We start from the raw sequence: 23,284 nt of genomic DNA, 5'->3' as shown, positions 1-23,284 counted from the left end.
CTTAGAACATCAAGTTTATATTACTGGACACAGTACTGAGAGGAGACATTAGACTAGGTGCTAAACATTAGCTGGCTAAACTGTGAGATTAAAGTTTCAGCACCTTTTTCTCTGGCTTGGCATTTTTGAAAATGTTAGTAATGTCCAGGCTCAGTAGATGCAAACTGTTTGCCAACAACTCTGTCTATGGATGTCATTAACATTCAACATCTATTCCTTGTCACTAAAATGTTTGCCCTCATCTGCCACATTGATAGGGAATATCAATTTTAAAAATGCAAGTATTGGTCCATGGCATAAAAAAGGTTATGGATCCCTGCCCTAAACTGTGCTTCTAAACTCTTAGTTTCCACACTAAATTCTGAAGAATTCCCTACTGCTCTTCAGAAAACATTCCAAACTAAGATATTTTTCTATCTTATTACATAATTTTTTTCTTGAAATTTTATAACTAATTCTGATTTATCAGTATGTCATTATGTTGAATTATTTTAATTGTATATAAAGTTTCGTTAGTTGAGACTGACACTCAGAAAATGTACAGTATGATAATGGATTGAGTAGATATCATATATCAACACAGATGAAGCAAGGCACATGGCACAGTTCATAGGTTCTTTCAATGGAGAGATATTATTGTTCACAGCTGATATTATTCAACAGCACTGCATGAAGCTCTAATGAAAATATGAATACAAGACATCACAATTTCATGCTGTAATACCTTGTTCAAATTGTCAAATGACATCAGTCATAAAAAGATCAGTTTTTTAAAAATTTCTTGGGAGCTCTTTAAAACCAGTTACAGCACCTGGGGCCAGCATAAAGATACTTTTCTGCAGGAACTGTGTACACATAAAGAATGCCCTAAATAGCAAAGTACACATTTAGGCAAAGGTAAAAGATGCAGTGGCTGACATTAGATTTTATTTGAAAACCTGATCCTCACTCTCATGGACAAACATTTTTACCAATTTTATATTTAAATAAAAAGCATCACTTGGATATAGACAAGCAACAGGTTCAAGATTTTTTTTCAAGCAAATGTCAAAGTTAGTTTTTAAAATAGCTTCAAGTTGAAGCTCCAGTGGGTTTATTTTTGATATTCAATACAATCTCCTCAATCTTTAATAGTTTTTATTCAGTTCTTTCTCCAAGAAGTTAGTGTTAGTGATCATGAGTCTGTCCAGTGAAGCAGGGAGTCAAGAAGAGTACCAGAACACACTGAATTTTCACACATCCATTACATTTTGACAAGGTTAACCAATTCACTTAAACTGTATTGTGCTTTATGATTCAGGGCCAATTTTCCCAATGAACATTTCCAAAACTCAATGATATTTCAGAATCTTTAATAAAGGATAAGAATAAAGACAAAGTACTTGTGCCTTCTGCATCACAACACTCATTATCCTCCGTTCCCAATCCATCACTCCCCCCACCCTCCCCAACCTAACACTGTCCACTTTTAAGCATGTCATTTTAGGTTATTGAGAAATTTAGTAAAATATAAAAACACAGCAAGTCTTGTGGCTTTTCAATGCTGAACTATGGACATAAGAATTAAATAGTGTTTAAATTGTAATGACTTCCATTATTTTATCTTTCCGTCTGGTTAACCATAACACAAAAACTGGTATTGTCAGCACACAACAGGTTCAATAGAGGCACTATCAGCTGATACTTTATCCTTCTGCTTTATTTCAAGCATCTGCAAAATGAAAAAGTAACATTACTGTCCTTTCTGCCCTCAGACTCAATACAGAGATCAATGGTTATATCAGGGATATTCCAAATAATGATGCGCTCCATTTCTGAAGTCTGTACAAATATCTAACATTCCACCTAATATCTTTGAAGGCCATCTAAAAATTTATAACAGGTCACAAAAAATTCAACTTAAACAGTTTCTAAAAATTGCAGCTTTGTCTCGGTTTATCTAATGATTCGTTCAATGGTTCTGTTTGGTCAGAGTACAAGTAGATTTTCAGCTGTTTGAAGAATTATTAACGTAAGGATTTTTGTTTCAAAATTCTGAAGATATTTTTTGAAATAAAATTGCATAACCTTGGATTTCTCCCGCAAATGCTGTGCTGAATTATGGACAATTTTCATATTTGGCAGTGTGACACTGACAAAAAGTTTTGGAATCAGCTGTAAAATTATTTACGTTCAATGAAATATTCATAAATTTTCACCTCAACTGCAACTTCAAAACAATGTTCCTTGTACTGTCAGATTTTAACGTAAATGCCTTTAAATCAGACTGCCAAATTACTATCATTTATGCCAAATCTGACAGCAATTGTTATTTTTTGGTTCATATTTTCAGTGTGCAAATAAGCAAACCTACTTCGCTTCCAACAATTCTCAGCAATCTTAAAGGAAAGATGGATCATTTCCAAATATTCAAGCTAATTGGCAAGAGAATACTATTGGAATCCATTTGTCCTTAGAAAAGCAAAAACTGCAGATGCTACAAGTTTGAAATAATAATAAAATGCTGGAAACATAGGCAGCACCTACAGAGATTAAAGTAGAGAACTATTCTGCTGAATCAACCTGAAATTTTAATTATGCTTCTCTCTACAGATGCTGCCTGACCAGCTATACATTCCCACCATATTCTGTTTCAAATTATCTAACAAAACAATTTTTATTTAAATTGCCATAAATTTGGCTAGCGATCTATTAAATTGGATTGTGGGCAGACTGACACAACAAAGACTGTTTTTTAAAAATCTTTCAGGTTCCTGCTCAAACTATTTACTGATGTTTGGCCATATGAATCCACCAAAAAGACCAAAAATGTATCAGGAATTAAATGGTAATTAGATCCTGTTTGTGTCTTTGTCTATTAATTTGGAGATGTTAGGTGAAAAAGATTTCAACCGGTAAATTCTCTAAGAAGCCTGAAGCGTTGGCTGGAGAAGAGGTGTAACTGTGTTGATGGTAGTCACACCTGCCCCTTTGCAGTGCTCAGCTCACCCCCAGTGACAGACAAAAATCAATTCTGACTGACAAGTGATACATATTAATGAGAAATCACACTCCACAATTCCACTAAGATGAATTCAACTTTGTGAAGATCATTGGCAGAAAGGTCAGAAAAAAAGGCCGGTTTATAATTACGCCAAGGTATTTATAAACCTAGTGCATCTCAGAGTTCACTTTATCCTGAAATATGTAGAGATTGTTTGTCGCGGCCACTGCTATTATGTTCTCTGTTGGGTGCCAGGCCATGTGCAGGATCTTCTTGTTAAAGTCTAAACTGTCAACACTAATTTCATCTTTTCTCCTCTTGCCTCCCGTGCAGACTCTGCGTGGTTTAAGCACTGCCCGTGGTTTACTGTTCTCTCTGGAAGCTTCCAGCGTGACGTCTCGTTTTGTGTTCCGGTCAAACATCCTGAAGAAGTTATTGTAGGCACCAGTCATAATAACACTGTGGAGAAACAGGTGTTAAAGCTTTAGTCCAGTGTATTTAGTTAATTAATATGATCAGATAAACAGGACAGCATCTAGTTTGAATTGTATCAATGAATGCACATGTTTCAGAGTAAATTTTTTAGCAAATGGATTTTCAAACAATATTTCCTTCAATGTGTACAGTTTCATTGTGTACATATCTATTCCTCATATAGTTGCACTGTGCTCCGAAATGTAAAAAATCAGCTTCACCTTATGGTACCTTTAGTGAGTTTAGTGCCCTCAACAAAATATACTTAAATATATTTGGATTACTAAATGCCACTGAAAGTGTTCAAACACAGTTTCTAGGACGTTAGGAATCATCTAGGTCACAACTTCTAGTATTTTTCACCGCCGTTTGAGAGGTGACAGTCACTAAGCTTCACAGGTCGGATGACACACCTTTCTGATAGCTACCAGTGATATCCAGGTTCAGGCTGCAGGATGGCTTCCACTTAATTTCTACCACCATAAAATGTTATTATTCTCACCATAATTTTCCTTTTGAGGTTCAAGTTTATTTTTCTAAGTGTGTGAATGGCAGTATATGTACTAAAAATACAGTCCTAACAAAAAGCCCAGTTCCAAGAGACCCACTACAATCTTTAAACAGTTTGATATTGCATTACAGCAGAGCAAATATCTTTTCCATTCAGTCATATGCCATCTATAACAGAGCAAATATTTCTTCCATTCAGTCATAAGAATCTGAAATAAAAGTTTGAGACCCAGACAAATGCATATAATTAGAGAGGGTTTTACAAAAAACACAGCTGATTTCATCCTAAATGCTAGAGTGTACAATTAGAAATCATTGAGTCATGATCAGAAGGTGGAACCTTTTCTTGATTTGTATCTCCAAAGTGTACAAGAATTCAGTAAAATCCACCAAGATCCACTGTCTCAGCACAGAATGTCTCATAGGCTGCCCTTGCACATGACATAAGCAATCAGTTATATAGCCATGCCAATCTGGACAATACTTTTGAATTGTCTCATTTGAAGTTTAAGCTCATGTGCTAATAAAACTTAATCCTTTGCAGTTGAGTTACAATGACCATCACAATGAGCCAACATAACTGCAGCCACAATAAATAAGTCTAACTGATGACCATGACAAACAAATATTGTACTGCAACTTAACTCATGCCTTCAGGAATGATATGGGTCCAGCCAATTCAACTAACCCAATAAACCAGAGCTACATACACAATGAAGGATCTCAGCATGAAACACTGACCGTTTATTCCTCTCTGCCTGACCTGCAAAGTTCCTCCAACATTTTTTGTGTTTTGCTCTGGATTTCCAGCATCTGCAGAATCTCTTGTCTTTTATGAATCCAATGAATGATTTTGCTTACTCAAAAAGAAAGTATCTGGAAATACTTTCGAGTTCATTGACAAGGAAGATGATTCCAATGCATTTTTAAACAACCTACGTTCATTCTTTTTTGCTTTGAAATTCTCGGCTGAAGATGACTCATACAGTACATGCAGTTCCAATATTTGCCTGTTCAAATTAGTTATCTTCAACGGTACATAAATTCTGGAATTTAATGAGTTGATTTCTTAAAGGTGTCTTTTCTGGAACAAATGCATCTATCATCATATAAACTGTCAGTAACAGACTTTACCACCTGCTATGCAGAGCTTAATGCAACATCTGTTCAAATGGTCAAATCAAAGGGAAGCTTTAATCTTATTCAATCTGTCAATCAAAATTCCATCTTAAAACTTCCTTCTCCACTTCTGTGGTGAGAGGGCCAATATAAATATCAAACCAATTTTGCCTTTCTGTGCTAAAATTGTTTACTTTTCATTAATTTGCAGTTGCAGCCATTGATTGAACACCCAAAATCATCTGAACCCAGTTTTCAGAAAGAATCAGTGTGATTGCTGAGCGTTTGGACTGATGGAATGCCATTTATTCATGGCTCCTTAGATAGTTCACTTGAACCCCAAGTGAGAATTAGTAACACCAGCCACAATTCGTCTTTGCTGGCATACACAGATGACTTTATGAAAAACACAGTGGTCAGCAGGAGAAAAGGATGAGCTGCTTTAAGTTCCTCAGTATCAGCATCTCCAAGGTTCTGGCCTGGGCCCAACACATTGAAACAATTACAAAGGCAATCAATGCTATACTTCATTAGTAATTTGAGGAGGTTGCTATGACAACAAAATCTCTAGCAAATTTCAACATAGTGGAGAGCATTCTGACCTTTGCATCAGACTGCTACAGAGCCTCCAATGCACAGGATTACAAGATGCTATAGAATTGTAGACTGTCAGCTCCAATGGAACAACCCTCCCAAGTATCAAGGACATCTTCAAGAGGTGGTACCTCAAAAAGCACTATCGTTAAGGGCCCTCACTACCTGGAACATGCCCTCTTCTTGTAACTTTTTGTTAGAGGGGACGTACAAGAGCCTGCAGATTCACTCCATGATTCAGGAAGAACTTCTTTCCCCGTCATCATATTTCTGAGCACTCCACATGCCTGTCAGCTCATCTTTTTTTTGCACTATTTACAATTAGTAATCTTATGGCTTTGTACTCCACTGCTGTCACAAAAGAACACATTTCACATCAGATAAAAATGAAAGTAAAACTGATTCTGAAACACAGCCACAGAGCTACTCTCCACTAAACCTACTGATACTCCAAAGCGGACTTCATCTGCAGAATTTCAGATGGTGACAAAAGGGCAAGCACAAGTGAGATTTAGCAGTTAGTTGAGTGGTGCCACAGCAACAACCTTGCACTCAGCGTAAGCAAGACCGAAGAGCTGATTGTGGATTTCAGGAAGGGTAAGATGAGGGAGCACGAACCAATCCTAAGAGGGATCAGAAGTCGAGGGAGTGACCAATTTCAAGACCCTGGGTGTCAAGATCTCTGAGGACTTAACCTGGACGCAACACACTGATGCAACTATAAAGGCGGCAAGACAGTGGCTTTCTTAGGAGTTTGAGGAGATTTGGTTTGTTAACTGAAACACTTGAAAACATCTACAGATGTACCACGGAGAGCATTCTGACAGGCTATAATCACTATCTGATTTGTTTTGGGGGGACGGTTACCGCACAAGATTAAAGTCAGTTGGAGGAACTTGTAAGATTGGTCAGCCTATCATGGTACCAGCCTCTGTAGCATCCAAGACATCTTCAAGGAATGGTGTCTTAGGAAGACTGCATCCATCAAGAGTATCGGTGTTTATCACAGCAGGCTGTAATCCAGCCAGATAATAAACTTTTCACTGCACAGTATAGAGGTTTGTCAAAGTTTTAGATGTCACACTAAATACTTACAGACTCCTAAGCAGAGGCACTGTTGTGCTTTCTTCATAATTATACTTACACTCTGGGCCCACGACAGGTCATCCAAAATAATAACACCAAAGCATTTAAAGTTGTTGATCCTCTCTACCTTCAATCATCCAATAAGGACTGGTTCATGGACCTTTGGTTTCCTTCTCCTGAAGTCAAAAATCAGTTCCTTGGTCTTACTGACATTGAGTAAGAGGTTGTTGTTATGGCACCACTCAGCCAGATATTTAATCTGCCTTCTATATGCTAATTCAGTCTATGAAAAAGGTGTCATTAGCAATCTTGAATATGACATCGAAGCTATGCTTAGCCACACACTCAAGTGTAGAGTGAGTAGAGCAGGGGCTAAGCACAGTACATTGTGGTGCATCTGTGCTGACAGAGATTGTGGAAATGCTTGCCAATCAGAAGTGACTGGAAGTGACTGGAAGTGACTGCAAGTGAGGAAACCGGGGATCCAATTGTACAAAAATCTCACTGAACAGCATCCTTGAAAGAGATGCAAATCCCTTTTTATTACTTCTGCAGAACTGTCTCCAAATCATTCAAAATAATTAAAAAGCATCACATATTTCTCCAGAAATTTAAAAACAAAATATATCAATGTCTATTTAATTTGAAAGCTATGCACAATCTGCATATTTCAGGGAAAGAAATAAACAAAGGTAGGTATTTTTGTTAAGCTCATTGGCACTGCACATGAATGTTTGTGTCACTATTAGTTTGAGTTAAGGGATTTAAAAGTACTCTGTATTTCTCTGCATACTGCAACTTGATAATCTGAACTCCGAGATGATAGGTCAGATTTCCTGGACCACGGTGGAACATCAGCACTTGCCACTAACCACAAAGACTTTGTGGTGTGGATTTACACTTTCCTAACGTGTTGCACTTCGGTACCATCTAAAGAGGACTTGTGGCTAATTCGATTAAAATAATCTCATAATAATTACGTTAATTTGCAACTTTTTTAAAAAATCAGAAATTTTTTGATCACGTGGATAATAGCTGAAAATTAATTTTCATAACAAAAAAGCAGAATTTTCAAATATTTTGAAAGAATAACACTCAAATTAAAATTGGGTTTAAAAGGCAGAATGTGCTTTTATTAGCAATTTCGAAGCACCACATCAACATTTTATTTTTAACCTATGTATCTCAATTGTTACTTCGTGCTCAAAGCTAAAGTGAGAACTGAATGCAAAATTAATCCAATTTCACTTTCAATGGTACATTGGTTTGCTTAAAAGGAATAAATGAATAGTCAATTTTATCAACCAAAGAGTCCAGGGCCCACTTTTACAGAGGTTAGACTAAGGAGCTGTACTATGCTGAAGTAACACACATAAAATGCTGGAGGAACTCAGCAGATCAAGCAGCATCAATGGAAAGGAAGAAGATGGCGTTTTGGGCTGAGACCCTTCAATTGGACTGGAGAGAATGGAGAAAGAAACTACTATAAGAAGGCAGAGGGAGCTGAATATGTTGAAGTACTGTGCCTAAAGTCTGAATCCATTGTTTGCACCTCAGATGAGCTGCGACATATCGTCTTGATGAGCAGAAAATTCTACGCATCAGGTACTTTACAAAGATTTTGTAGTACCCCAGGGGCTCAAGGCTGATGCATGAACTATTTTGGTCACTGCAATGAGAAAGAGATAATTGCACCAGAGAAGGTGCACAGGAGATTTGAGGTGGCTTTGCCAGGACTGGAAAAGTTTAGCTGTAAGGAAAGATTAGGTAAGCTAAGGCTGTTTCCTTTGGAACAAGGGAAATTGAGGAGTGACTTAGATGAGGGGCATAAAATCATAAAGGCTCCAGATTAAGCATATAGGAAAGGCCATTCTCCTCATTAATAGAGGCGTCATGTCAAAACCAAGAGACTTAAATTTTAAGTTGAAGAATTGAAGAATGGTAGAGGTCTAGAATTCATTGCATGAAAAAGTGGTAGCGGCTGACACCCTCATCACAGTTATAAAGAGCTTGAATGTGTACTTGAAGATAATATGGTTTGTGTGGGAAAGGGCCTAGTACCGGAATGTCAGAATAGGAATCAGCTTTAACATCACCAGCATATGTCATGAACATACACACACACACATACATCAAATAGTTAAATAAGTAGTGCAAAAACATTAAAAAGTAGTGAGGTAATATTCATGGGTTCAATGTCCATTTAGAAATGTGTATGGCAGAGGGGAAGAAGCTGTTCCTGTATCACTGAGTGTGTGCTCCAGGCTTCTGTACCTCCTTCATGATGTAAGTGTGAAGAGAGCATGTCCTGGGTGGTGGGGATCCTTAATGATGGACACCACCTTTTTGAGGCATCGCACCATAAACATATGTTGGATACTATGGAGGTTAGTACCCATGACTGTGGTCCCTATAGCTTCCTTCTATCTTGTGCAGTAGCACCCCTTCCACAACCGTACCAGACGATGATGCAGCCAGTCAGAGTGACCTCCACAGTATCTTTGTAGAAGTTAGAGTATTTTAAGTGACATTCCAAATCTCCTCAAACTCCAAATGAAATGTAGCCTCTGTCGTCTTCTTTATAGCTACATTAATATATTGCATCCAGGTTAAGTCCTCAGAGATACTGATACTCAGGAACTTGAACCTGCTTACTCTTGCTCCCTTCTATAAGGATTGGTACAGGATCTAGTTTATTGTCATTCAACCGTATACATCTACACCATCAAATAAGACACTGTTCCTCTGGACCCAGGTGCACAACACAGTACATGTAACTCACACATACAACACAAAATAATATTACCATAAATGTGACATACTGTTTGATACAAGTTTAAAGTAAAATAGTATAATGCTACTGGCTCTTCATACATGATGAAAACTGGGTGGTGGCGGGGAGTTCAGTAGTCTTAGGGCCTATGGGAAGAAGCTATTTCCCATCTTAACTGTTCTTGTCTTCCTGCCTGCTGGTAGGGGATCGAAGAGATTGTTGGACCAGTGTGAGGGATCACGGGCAATGCTAAGAACCCTGCATATGCAGCACTTCTGATAAATATCTCCAATGTGTGGAAAAGAGACCCTGATCCTCTCAGCAGTCCTCACTATTTAATTGGGGCTCACTTGCCTCAATATCCTCAGGAAGTGGAGATACTGTTGTGCATTTTTGACCAAAGAGGTGGTATTGAGGATCCAGGTGGGAGCTTTCTTTGTGTGAACCCTTAGAAACTTGGTGCTCCAAACTCTCTCCACGGAGGAACCGTTTATGTACAGTGGTCAACCTGCACCTTCCTAAAGTCCACAATCATTTCTTTGGTCTCATTTATGTTAAGGCTCAAGTTGTTATGCTCACACCATTCTACCAGTCGTTCTACCTCCTCTCTGGACACCGTCTGATCATCAATGTAGATGATGCCAACTGCTGTTGTGTCATAGCAAACTTGGATCGTTGTATGAACTGGATCTGGCAGTGCAGTCATGCATCAGCAGCGTGGACGGCAGTACATTGAGCACACGACGCTGGGGAGCACTGTGCTCAGTCAGCTAGAAATGTTTTTGCCAATATAGACTAACTATGGCCTTTCGGTCAAAAACTCTAGGATCTAGTTACAGAGAGAAGTGCTGAGACCTAATGAGGATAGTTCACCCACCATATGTAATTGTATTGAATGCAGAGCTAAATTTCAATAAACATCATGCTGGCATACAAGGTACCATTTTCCAGGTGGAACAAGATGGAGTGGAGGGTATTGGCTATGGCATCAAAGGACTGATTTGACCAATAAGTGAACTGGAAAGAGTCCAGTGTAGCAGGATGATGGCATTTTATGCAATCCATAACCACTCGCTCAAAGCACTTCATTATTGTTGAGGTCAGTACACTGGAAAGTAGTCATTGAGGCGGGTTACTGTTGCCTTCTTGGGCATCAGGATGATGATGGCCGCCTTGAAGGCTGAGGGGATGCGGCTGAACAGATTTTTTTTTTGCATTATGGAATTACTATAATTCTATTTCAGATTCTGTATGGGTAGTCCAGGGAGGGATCACCTCTTATGAGGGTCATGCCCACTTGGGGCCAACTCACTAACCTTTAATCCCCACTGGACACTCAGCTCTCACCTGTGTCTCCAAGTAGCTGTTCGTGTGTGACAGTAGCCACACCTCAGTACATCACTTCAACAGGCAGGCTAAGCCAGGCAAGGGTAGCTGGTGGGCCTCATACCCCATTGAGACAAGAACATCCCTGTTCCTGCACGGAAAATCTGCTCCAGCGGACTGGGAGAATGGGATCAGCAGTGAAATCCAACAGCCAGGGAGGTGGTTCTGCGGTGTTTTGTGAAGAGCACAGGAATATTTGTAGTCATCCACTGCAGCCAAAGATAACCCCAGTTGTGATGACTATTCACCACTGGACTCAGAATTCCAAGATCAAAAGAATGAACTGTCCCAGTGCAATAAGCTTTTCCACTTCCCTGCATAGATTCCTTCACGCAGTTCACATCATGAACTGCACAGATACAACTGCTATCATATAATAGACAACACATCAGGGGCATCAAAGATGTACTCAACTGGATGCCAAAGCCTTGCAACTCCATGTGTCTTTCCATTGACTTGACAATTTCTAGCAAGGCAATTACAGAGCATGAAACCAGCAGATATGATCCTGGTGTTGCATCTTAAGCCTGTTTGAAAAACATCCAAAGGGATTCATGAATAGTAGCCAAAATGCATATTAAGTTAGGGTCAGTTGTAAAATAGTCAAGTGTAGGACTATTCATGCTTAACTAAATCTGAAAACATTGTAATAGGACTTCAGAGAAATTAGCTGCAGTAAAGATGGATTGTGCAAGAGCAACAGAATGTAAGATATGGTCTAGGCTGCCATGAAATAGACACAAGTCTCATAAGGATAATACATCTGCTGTGAATCGACCATACGTTTTCGATAACCTTACTGAATTTCATGAAAGGCTGATGCTTGTAACCAAACTATTAAAAGAATATCAGCCTCTCTGTAGGCTCTAGTCTGCCAGTTGATAAGATGTTGATTAAGCAGTTTTCTGTAGTTATTAACACAAGAGTTCAACACTTCACCAGTGAATCTGATGGGCAACACATCACCTGCAAATCTTTTGGGGTAGCCTACTGTTTCCAGTGCTCCAGATGCAACCTCCTCTACATTGGTGAGACCTGACACAGTTGGGGACTACTTACCATCCCTAATGTAGGACTCGTGTGACACGCAGAGCCAGACCCGGTTCAGTACATGGGCAGTCTCAGTCAGGGTGACCAAGTGAAGGGGTGGGGGGGGGGGGGGGGGGAGAGAGAAAAATCAAACATTCTGCTGTTGCTGAAAATCTGGAGAAACTTGGTGGGTCAGGCAGTTACGGCAAAAGTGGAACAGTTACTGTTTCCAGTTTGTGATCCTTTGTCAAAGGCCAGAAATACAGTGTTTTTTTTTCAAAATCTTACCTGATTTGCTGAGTTTTTCTACTATTTTCCATTACTGTGACATGATTAAGTGGCAGTTGTCAACAAGTCTCAGAGCAGATTCAATTTTGAAAGTACGTTTCTTAAAAATAATTAGAGAAACAAATTCAAATTTTGTTTGGGATTTTCCTGATCTTGGATTTCCACTGGGGCTATTGAAGATATCAGAGTTCCCTTTCATTACCAAGGTGAACATCCACTCTACAGTGGAACACAGGGGCTCTTGAATTCAGTGAAACACCAGAGCTACAGACCTGTCTGAGCCATTCCATGCACATTCAAACTTGTCAAAGATGCAATCATTCTCGTAAAGAGAACAAAGCTTGCTCCGGAGGTAATCATGAACCTGTTGTAAAAAAATTAACCATAATTAGCAATTGAAAGAATACCATGGTAACATGAAATTACTGTTATTAGCAACATAATAGAAATAGAAGATCTTAAACCAATTACAGTTAGCAAAATTGAAAGGATAATCAATACATTCCTTCTTGTGAAATACAGCACTGCCAAAATTAGAACCTGAATAACTGAATTCTTCATTTGCCTGTCATAGCTTTTTATTAGGTAATCCTTTCTGCACAAAGTATACAATTATTATTTGCTGAAAATCTAACTGCATTCCTAGGATATAAAAATATGGCATTATATCTATGTACATATCAGGTATTGCAATGGTGAATGACAATTCAATTCAAGAAATGATGACAATCATTCAGCCATAGACAAGTCAGCCTTCCCTGAATGCAGAACATAATGAAAAGACCAACCATGAACATATATGAGATATAATCCACCTTGTGACAATGAATACATGCTACTTATTATTTCCATTACTTCAAATCATGTTCATGAGATACATTACAGCCTCTTCTAGTAATTGTAAAATTTTATAGACTGAACCTTTCAGTGTGTTAGGCTGAAAAATGCTCAGTAAACATGTGTGACATAGTACCAATTTTAAGCTGTGAATGTATGCTAAATAAACTACAGACAATGCTGATCAGCTAAAAACAAACTTCTAGAATAGGGGCAACAAAAAAGATGAGAACCCAGAAAAAATCTTAAAATGAAGCAGTAAGTAGTTAACAAAAGGTAAAATATAATTTCAGAATGTAATAAGACTATAGACCATAAGACACAGGAGCAAAATTAGGCCATTTGGCCCATAGAGTCTGCTCTGCCATTTCATTATGGCTGATCCTTTCTTCCCCTCCTTAACCCCATTTCTTGGCCTTCTCCCCATAACGTTTGATGCCATGTCCAATCAAGAACCTATCAATTTCTGCCATAAATACATCTAACAAGCTGGTCTCCACAGCTGCCTGTGGTAACAAATTCACCAGCCTCTGGCTAAAGATATTTCTCCACATCTCTGTTTTAAATGGACGTGCCTCTATGGTGAAGCTGTGCCCTCTTGACCTGGTCACCCCCACCATGGGAAACATCCTTATCACATCTATTCTCTCTATGCCTTTCAACATTTGATTCCCCCCCCCCCCATCCTTCTAGATTTCAGCAAGTACAGACCCACAGCCAAACGTTCCTCATATGATAATCCTTCCATTTCCGGACTCTCTCCAATGCTAGCACATCTCTTCTAAGATGAGGAACCCAAAACTGTTCACAATACTCAAGTTGCAACTCAGCAGTGCAGTGCCTTATAAAGCCTCAGCATCACATCCCGCTCTTATATTCTAGACGTCTTGAAATGCGTGCTATCATTTCATTTGCCTTCCTCACCACCAACTCCATGTGCAAGTTAACCTTCAGGGTGTTCTGCAGAAGGACTCCCAAGTCCCTTTGTATCTCAGATTTTGGGATTTTTCACCCCATTTAGAAAATTGTCTGCACATTTATTTCCACGACCGAAGTGCATGAGCACACATTTTCCAACATTATATTCTATTTGCTACTTTCTTGCCCATTCTCCTAATCTAAGTCCTTCTGCATCCTACCTGTTTCCTGAACACTACCTGCCCCTCCACCAATCTTCATATCATCTGCAAACTTGGCAACAAAACCATCAATTCCAACATCTAAACCATTTATATACAGCATAAAAAGAAGTGGTCCCAACACCGATCCCTGCAGAACACCACTAGTCACTGGCAGCTAACCAGACAAGGATCCTTTTATTCCCACTTGCTGCCTTTTACCAATCAGCCAATGTTCTAACCATGCCAGTAACTTTCCTGTAATACCATGGGCTCTTAACTTGGTAAGCAGCCTCATGTGTGGCAGAAGCCTTCTGAAAGTCCAAATATATAACATCCACTGCATCCCTTTTATCTAGCCAACCTGTAATCTCCTCAAATTCCAACAGGTTCATCAGGCAAGATTTTCCCTCAAGGAAACCATGCTGACTTTGTCCTATCTTGTCCTGTGTCCCCAAGTACTCCATCACCTCATGCTTAACAATTGACTTCAACATCTTCCCAATGACTGAGGTCAGGCAAACAGGTCTATGATTTCCTTTCTGCTGCCTTCCTCTTTTCTTAAAGTGTGGAGTGACATTTGCAATTTTACAGTCCTCTGGCACCACACCAGCGTCCAATGATTTGAGAAAAATCATTTCTAATGCCATCACAATCTCAAACGCTACATCTTTCAGAACCTGAGGGTGCAGTTCATCTGGTCCGGGTGATTTATGTGTCCTCAGGTCTTTCAGCTTTTCCAGCACTTTCTCCCTTGTCATAGTAACTGCACTCACTTCTCTTCCCTCACACCCTTCAATATCTGGCACACTGCTAGTGTCTTCCACAGTGAAGACTGATGCAAACTGCACACTTAGCTCACCTGCCATCTACTTGGCCCCTGTTATTATTTCTCCAGCCTCATTTTCTACCAGTCCTAAATCCACTCTCATCTCTTATTTTTTTTACCTACTTGAAAAAGCTTTTACTATCCACTTTGATATTGCTTGCTATCATTTTTCATCTTTTCCTTTCTAATGATTCTTTTGGTTGCTCTCTGTAGGTTTTTAAAAGCTTCCCAATCCTCTTTCTTCTCACTAATTTTTGCTTTGCTGTATATACTTTTTAGTTTTTACATTAGCTGGTAATGAATGGGATATGCATCTTTTCACAGTCAGATTCAAGACCACCATAATCTTTTCTTGAAGCCCTTCAAATGTCATGTATTGTCTGCCATATTACAACATAGATCAACAGTTTCAATTCAATTCCTTCAAAAAAAATATGAACATTGAATACAAGCAAGGAAAATAATTTCGTTGGACGTAGACAATGCACAAGAGATGATTAGCCTCCTGAGTTCAGTCAGTAGCTTGTCAATAGACACCTACTGGTCTTATAAGCTGCTGGTAACAAAAAATCCTGATAATGTAATTTTGCTGTAAATTAAATGCTCCACTTCTTTTTACAGACAACAAATGTAATAAACTGTCTGTGAACTCTGGAACATGAAATTGTATGACTTTATAACTGCCACTGGAGCAGTGGCGCACTGGAGACTTTGAGTCTTTTTACCGTGCCATGGTCTGCAATTTATCAGATTACAGTACCGCTTTGCACTGTTGTAACTAAATGTAATAATTATGTAATTTTTGTCAGTCTTTTATCAATTATGGTATTGTCTGCACTGTTGCAACTAAATGTTATCTATAACTATGTGGTTTTGTGTAGGTTTTTGGTTTGTTGGGTGGTAGCGCTGGTCTCTTGACTTGGTGTGTCTGGGTAGTCTTGCTTTGTCTGATGGGTTTAGAGCTCCTTTCTGGGGAACGCGCTAAGATGGTAGCGTGATATTAATATGCAGCAGCCTCTCCAGTCTCTGGATTGGGGATTGCCAAACATTATATGGATTTTCTTGTGTGGTCTGTTTTGTTGTGTGCTTTTTTTTGTGATATCATTCCGGAGAATGTTGTCTCATTTTTTAACTGCATTGCATTTGTGGTTTCTAAATGACAATAAACTGAATCTGAATAGCAGGGGAAGATTAGGAATGACATTCTGTTAGAAAGAATAACTGAAATTGCTTTAGTTAGTTTGTAAAAACCACCTTTTTATTAATTTTTCAGGATGCGTGTGTCAAGGCAGGATTTATCAACTGACCTAAAAGTCCTTAAGAGGTGGGGAGCCATTTTCTTAAACTGCTGCAGTTTGCTTGGTGAAGGTATTTATTAGATAGGAAGCACACCAGAATTGAGCTCCAGTGATGCTGAAAGATCAGCAATATATTATGAACTCAGAATCAAGTGCAATCTGTAGAAAACAACCATAATAGTGACTGCACACACAAAATGCTGGTGGAACACAGCAGGCCAGGCAGCATCTATAGGGAGAAGTGCTGTCGAAGTTTCGGGCTAAGACCCTTCGTCAGGACTAACCAAAAGGAAAGATAGTAAGAGATTTGAAAGGTGGGGGGGGGGGGGGGGAGGGGGAAATGTGAAATGATTGAAGAAGACCGGAAGGGGTGGGATGAAGCTAAGAGCTGGAAAGGTGATTGGCGAAAGTGATACAGAGCTGGAGAAGGGAAAGGATCATGGGACGGGAGGCCGCAGGAGAAAGAAAGGAGTGGGGGGGAGCACCAGAGGGAAATGCAGAACAGGCAAACAACTAAACATGGCAGGGATGGGGTAAGAAGGGGAGGAGGGGCATTAACTTGGATTCATTTTGACAATAGAGGAGGCCATGGATAGACATATCAGAATGGAAATGGGACGTGGAATTAAAATGTGTGGCCACTGGGAGATCCTGCTTTTTCTGGCAGACCGAGCATAAGTGTTCAGCGAAACGGTCTCCCAGTCTGCGTCGGGTCTCACCAATATATAAAAGGCCACATCGGGAGCACCGGACGCAGTATACCACACCAGCCGACTGCGAAGCCTCTGCCAGTGATGCCTACACTGAAGAAGTTTAAATCTTCTCTTCGACGGGAGTTCAGTGAAACCCTCTCTCACTGCTCCCCATCTATAATTCCTTCGGCCCTTCAACTTTTCGATCATAATAGTGACTGACATAGTTACACTCCTGCTGCCTTTCTTGATGGTAGAAGTCGCAGGTTTGGGAGATGCTAATGGCAGAGCTTAGATGAGTAATCACAGTGCATTTGGTAGATGATCCACACTGCAACAACTATGTATAGATGGTAAAGGGTAAAGGAGTTTATGCTGACAGATGGCGTGCCATGCACAGGGGTCACACTATCCTAATGGTAGCTGGCAGTCAAAATATGAGTGACAGTCATTTCTAGAGTTCTGCTTGTAACTAAATGAACTTTATAGTGCAATCCTCCAACAGATTTAGAGGGATACAAGTCAAATGCTGGAAAATGGGATGAAGTGACTTACTCTACCTGGTCAGCTTGAATATGCTGCAAAGTGATCAAAATGGGCAACGTTACTAGTAAGTTCAGACTTCAAATACAGGGAGAAGTCATTCTTTCAATAGGACAACCCAGTAAAGTGTCTTGGAAAGTGGTTTAATGCGGCAATGACGGACAGTGCCAACATCACCAACACTATAATGCATTCTGAAGAGTCGCTGGAGATGATCGACAAAACCAGACTCTCTGGTAAGTTTAAGACTGGCTGTACAACATGACCTTTGCTGACACACTGGAGCGGGAGAGTGTAAAAAGAGCAACTGGCTGAGGTAAAGACGGCAGTAATTTTCATCAGGGAGAGGACCACGCCAGCCACATCAAAGAGGCCTCAATCCAATCTGCTGCTAACTGCCAAATCGCAGGAGGTGCGACTCGATGTGGGGAGGAAGCTGCAGCTCCTGGAGGTGATGCAAACCACACTTCAACCTGACATCATTCTGTGCTCCACCGAAGACAAGAAAATCATCCTGGTGGAGCTCACAGCATCATGAGAAGGAGGTGGTGAGGAGGCTCACTAGAGGAAGACCCTGAAGTACTGGCCCTTAGTCCAGGAGTGTACGGACAACGGATGGCAGATGTGGCAATTCCCCGTGGAGACTGGCTGCGGAGGGTTCCCAGCAAGGTCAGCATGGAGGTTGCTGTCTGTGCTGGGCCTCAATGAAAACAGCAAGAGCTAAGCAGCTTGCAGGGTGGGGGAGGAAGCAGAAAGAGCCTCTTGCAGGATGAGGAGTTAAGCTGGAAGTCAGGAACAGAAGGGCAGTGGCATGGGAGAGTGTAGTGGTTAAGGGTTGAAACACTCCATGAAGGTTGGGCACCACCTGCCACATCTACCCCTGGCTAAAGGCTATGGTTACCTTATCAGGTAACATGAGAGCAAACAAGGAACTGCACGTTAAAGGATAGATGAAGATAACTGGAAATAAAAGTCTTCTGGAAGTGAAAAGCCAGTATATTATAAAATCTGATATTTATAACAATAGTCTTTGAACTGCTAATAGATAACAGTTAAGAAAACTCCACTGCTTAAGGGAAGAATACATGTACTAAAAGCTCCCCTCGAAGTCTTGACGACCAACTTTCTTCTTTCGATTTTGCTTAACCTGTTGAGATCCTCCAGCATTTTACGTGGAGGTGATATCCCATGCATTTTTCCCCTCTGCTACTCCTTTCCTTAAAGAGCAATGAGCAGAAATTTTTGAAAAACTCGCAGAGAGAGGTGACAGATTTTTTATAATCAAGGTTGAAGGTTACAAGTAACTTGCGTTGAAAGGCCAGCACCTCACACCACTCCCCTCTCCACCTATCCCCACCCCACATTTCAAAATGTTTGAATTCATTGTATAAAAATTTGTTCTTCAGGAATAAAGTGAACCAAGATGCTCTCCAAATATGTCCTTTGCAAAGCAAATTTCTTTTTAGAAGAAATAGCTACAGACATAGCGCGATGAGGGGCTAGTTTGGTTGAATTACTGTGCAAATCTTGCATGAATTCCCAGCAAATGTTGAAATGCAATACAGAGAGATTTGTTCCAGTAAGGTCTCCAACAAGATTTATTCTGTCACCTTTCCTACAAACTCCCAGTTCTCCACAGCACACATCACTCAGCATACAGTGGATTACCTAAGAGCTCTTTTTATGAGAGAACCACAAAGCAAATGAAAATAAAGGCAAAAACCTTAAATTTATTAAAAGAGTGCTAAAGTCAAAACCAGAACTCTTGTCCCACGAATGTTACAAGTACCCATGTGAATGGTTAACATTTTTATTTCAGGGAATGCAATTTTAACAATCGAAAATAAAACTGCTGATGTTGGGATCTGAAACACTACACTCCCTGCACTAGAACATGTGCAGCTCCATTGCAATTCAAAAAGCTTCAGAGCTTTAATGACAAAGCAGTTCACCCAACTGAAATTCCGTCTACCACCTGCACAAGGTGACAGCACTCAGTATTAATAGCAGTACTTCCCAAATTACAATCTGCATCCTCAAAAAGGGTGACCTTCAGGGGTCCAGAAACATCACCATCTGCAAGTTTTCTCCCCCCAAATCATACAGCATTGTATCATCATTATTAGTATTACTAAGTCTAAATCCTGGTGCTCCCTTCCCGACGTTACTGTGGGAATACCCTAACTGGAAGGAGAGTGCTGTCTCACCACTACCTTTTCAAGGACAAAAGAAAAATCAGTGTTGCACAGTAAATGCTGGCCTTGAGAAGAAAGTTTGTGTCTTGTTCAATAACTTCATGAGCAGCAAATCTCTGGTGATTTTAGAACTTTTGTATAAATTACAACCAAAACTTTGTAATAGTACTAACTGGCAAAAAGGTAGCCCACAATATACAAATTAACAGCAAATAATAGTAAATGAATACAACTGTTTTGAACACGAAATACCTGATATGTTTCTATAGGCTTGGTTTCCATATTGAGATCCCAGACTTTGACAGTGAGGTAATCTCGTGTCATCATATACCGGCCACTGTGACTGAACTTCACATCGGACACGGAAGAGGTTATTTCTGAGAAGAAGAACCTATTACTGGGATCCTCTGGCTCCTCAAACACTGCAAGGCAAAATAAATGAAGTAGTATTAAAAGTTGTGTCCCAAAATCCCTAAGATTTTAGATAGTTCAGGGAGAAGCATTTTTAAAAAATACACTATTCATTCAAGGTTATATAAATTACTGTCTGAGTCCATGTGTCCACTCATAATATTAACCAGCCAGTAGCAACGGTACAGAAGCTGTGCACGTATTGCAAAACTATTTCTGAAGGCAGTTTTTCCAATAAGAATGCTGCAATATATTATTTGATGATCTTTTTGAATTGATTTAATTACATGCTTAACTCTAGGATGAACTAAATAAATATCCAAATTCATTTTATGGCTATCCCACTGTTAGCTTGAGATACAGTAAATGAATATTTAGTTTCACAGAAAATACAAATTAGTGATTTTATAAATTAGCAGTAAGATCATTTCCAAAATTATTTCATAGAAGGCAGCATGAGCAGCAATCACGACTGGTATTGTATTAACTTCAGGCTATTTATTAGCTTGCTTTCTCTCCAAGCTGATTTCCCACTGGGATGCTAATCCAAACCAACCTTTGTGTACTGAAATAATTATATTGGTCTCAGGTTTTTATATTTTAATAAACAGAGTGTATGTTGTGAAATTCCACAAGAATATATGCCAATTTCAGCTAAATAGTGGAGCTCAAAGAATCCCAATAGAAAAGCAGTCTCATCATTACTAAGGTTTTGCAGGTTACCATCCTACAGCCAAAGTAGCTTGTGCACTGATTCAAAAGTGATCACATTCAAACTGCACTAGCTCAATGTTACATGGACAGATCTAAATTCAGAATTACTTAGACTTAATTCAACAAGTTTTGGGAGTAAATCTTATCAAATTAATTCATTGTATTAAATTAGCATATCTGAAGTTCAACTTTCAAAATGTGAATTCAAACAACTTCATATCCCTAGCAATGTGATAATGCATTTCAAGGCAAGTTGAAGAAGTTTTGCCTCAAAGAACTCAGGAGGTTTACAGAAATGCTGCCTGCATTGTGGAGCATGCCTTATGAGAATAGGTTGAGTGAACTTGGCCTTTTCTCCTTTGAGCGACGGAGGATGAGAGGTGACCTGATAGAGGTGTATAAGATGATCAGAGGCATTGATCATGTGGACAGCCAGAGGCTTTTTCCCAGAGCTGAAATGGCTAGCACAAGAGGGCATAGTCTTAAGGTGCTTGGAAGTAGGTACAGTGGAGATGTCAAGGGTAAGTTTTTTTTCATACAGAGAGTGGCAAGTGCATGGAATGAGCTGCCAGCGGCAGTGGTGGAGGCGGAAACGATGGGGTGTTTTAAGAGGTTCCTGGATAGGTACATGGAGTTTAGAAAAATAGTGCACTATGTGTAAGCCCAGGCTGTTCTAAGGTAAGGACATGTTCGGCACAGCTTTGTGGGCCAAAGGGTCTGTATTTTGCTGTAGGTTTCCCATGTTTCTAAAAATAGCAACGGTTTTGCTTCAGTGGCAGACTAGTCTCTTGCAGACTTAGTTCATGTCCGAAAGTGATTAAACTTTTTTCAGCTGTCTTAAAATAGTTTTTAAGTTACATGCTCTGGAACAATCGCAATGTGAATTCCTAACACAGTATATCCTGTGAATATTGAATCGTACCATGGGAACCAAGGGGTGGATTGTGGCATAGAGATTAGCACAGCAGTGGTAGCGATCACCATTGGAGTCCAATTCCCCCCACTGCCTGTAGGGACTTCAGTCCATTCTCCCCTTGACCACATGGATTTCCTCCCATGGCCCAAAAAGTTATGGGTTAGGGTTGTTACGTTGGTGCCAGAAGAGTGGCCCCACTTGCTGGGCTTCCCAGCACAATCCTCAATGATTTGACTTGATGCAGAACAACACATTTGACTGTATGTTTCAATGAGCTCCACTGTAGCAAAGTAGTTCGCACGATGCTATTACAGCTTGGCGTGTTCCAGACTTCAGAGTTCAATTCTGGCACCATTCTGTATGTAGTCTCTTTCCGTTCTCCCTGTGCAGCGTGTGGGTTTTCTCCAAGTCCCCTGGTTTCCTTCCACAGTCCTATGATGTAGCAGGCAGGTTAACTAGTCATTGTAAGTTGTCACGTGGTTAGGCTGGGGTTAGTCAGATTTGTTGGGAGTTGCTGGGGTGGGGAGGTTCAAAGGACCAGAAAGGCCTACTCTGTGCTGCATGGCTAAAATAAATAACCTGTTCTATCATTAAAAATAAAGCTCAAATTAAGCAGTCTATTACTCAATCATTTTGTAAAAGTCTGCAGTATTTCTACATATGACATATCAACAATAGACAAATACACAAAGCCCAAGTAGTTAATACCAGCAAAATACATGCAAATGTTGATTGAATCTAAAATAAATAATATAGTTTCATTTTCTTTCTATAAAATTTACCTTCTGGTGGTTTATTGATCCTTCCTAAATTTGCTTGGATTCAATACAACCTTAAATAGCAAGTACTCTGATCAAGTATGAGATCATTTCAATTATACTGATGTTTCATTTCCCTTTGGACTACATGTGATCTGCACTAAGCCCTCAGACATCACAAAAGACCTTTGTTTAAAAAAGCTGAACTACACAAGTCTTATTCTTATAACAAATTAGCAAACTGGAAGAGAAAGAAAAAATTATAGTTACAGAAAATACTATGAGGAAAACACTGAGCCAGTCAGAAGCACTTGGAGAATAATGTTAAATATCCTCAACTGGTAAATGGTTGGAGACAGAGCAATTTATGTAATGTATGTCATTTACTACACATCTTCCCCTCTGATGAATCTGCTCAACTCCATTTTAATTTGCAGTCCTTTTTGAGCTGCTGACCAGGATACTTGCTAGAAGGAAGTAAAGTTCTTTCATACAACCCATGCATGTTAGACCCAATAATATAACAAAGCACACCTCGGCATCAAGATTACCCATTCACTCATGGCATTCACAGCTCCTTGTCCTCCATCATAGCCCCAATCTGAGGCCGTACACCAAGAACTTTATTCCTTGCAAACTTACAACTGTTGAGAGGGAAACTGCAACATTTATTTACCATACACAAGGCTTCAACAACAACATTCTGAACACTCTACAAATATCACTGGACT

General features: G+C 39.7%; 1 protein-coding gene across 2 annotated transcripts in view; it reads right to left on the bottom strand.

The window, feature by feature from the left end:
• Positions 1-1,104: 1,104 nt before the first annotated feature.
• LOC132391704 (serine/threonine-protein phosphatase 2A 55 kDa regulatory subunit B gamma isoform) overlaps positions 1,105-23,284 on the bottom strand; it is a 194,761-nt gene continuing 172,581 nt past the window's right edge. For both annotated transcript variants that reach the window (XM_059965251.1, XM_059965250.1), the window contains 3 exons: positions 20,007-20,176; positions 12,515-12,606; positions 1,105-3,442 (listed from right to left, as the gene is read on the bottom strand). In XM_059965251.1, coding sequence (XP_059821234.1) covers positions 3,151-3,442; positions 12,515-12,606; positions 20,007-20,176 — 554 coding nt within the window. In that variant the 3' untranslated portion in view covers positions 1,105-3,150. The remainder of the gene's footprint in view (positions 3,443-12,514; positions 12,607-20,006; positions 20,177-23,284) is intronic.

This window comes from Hypanus sabinus, chromosome 3 (genome assembly GCF_030144855.1).
Source record: "Hypanus sabinus isolate sHypSab1 chromosome 3, sHypSab1.hap1, whole genome shotgun sequence".
Lineage (NCBI taxonomy): Eukaryota > Metazoa > Chordata > Chondrichthyes > Myliobatiformes > Dasyatidae > Hypanus > Hypanus sabinus.
This window is presented reverse-complemented; position numbering and strand designations above follow the sequence as displayed.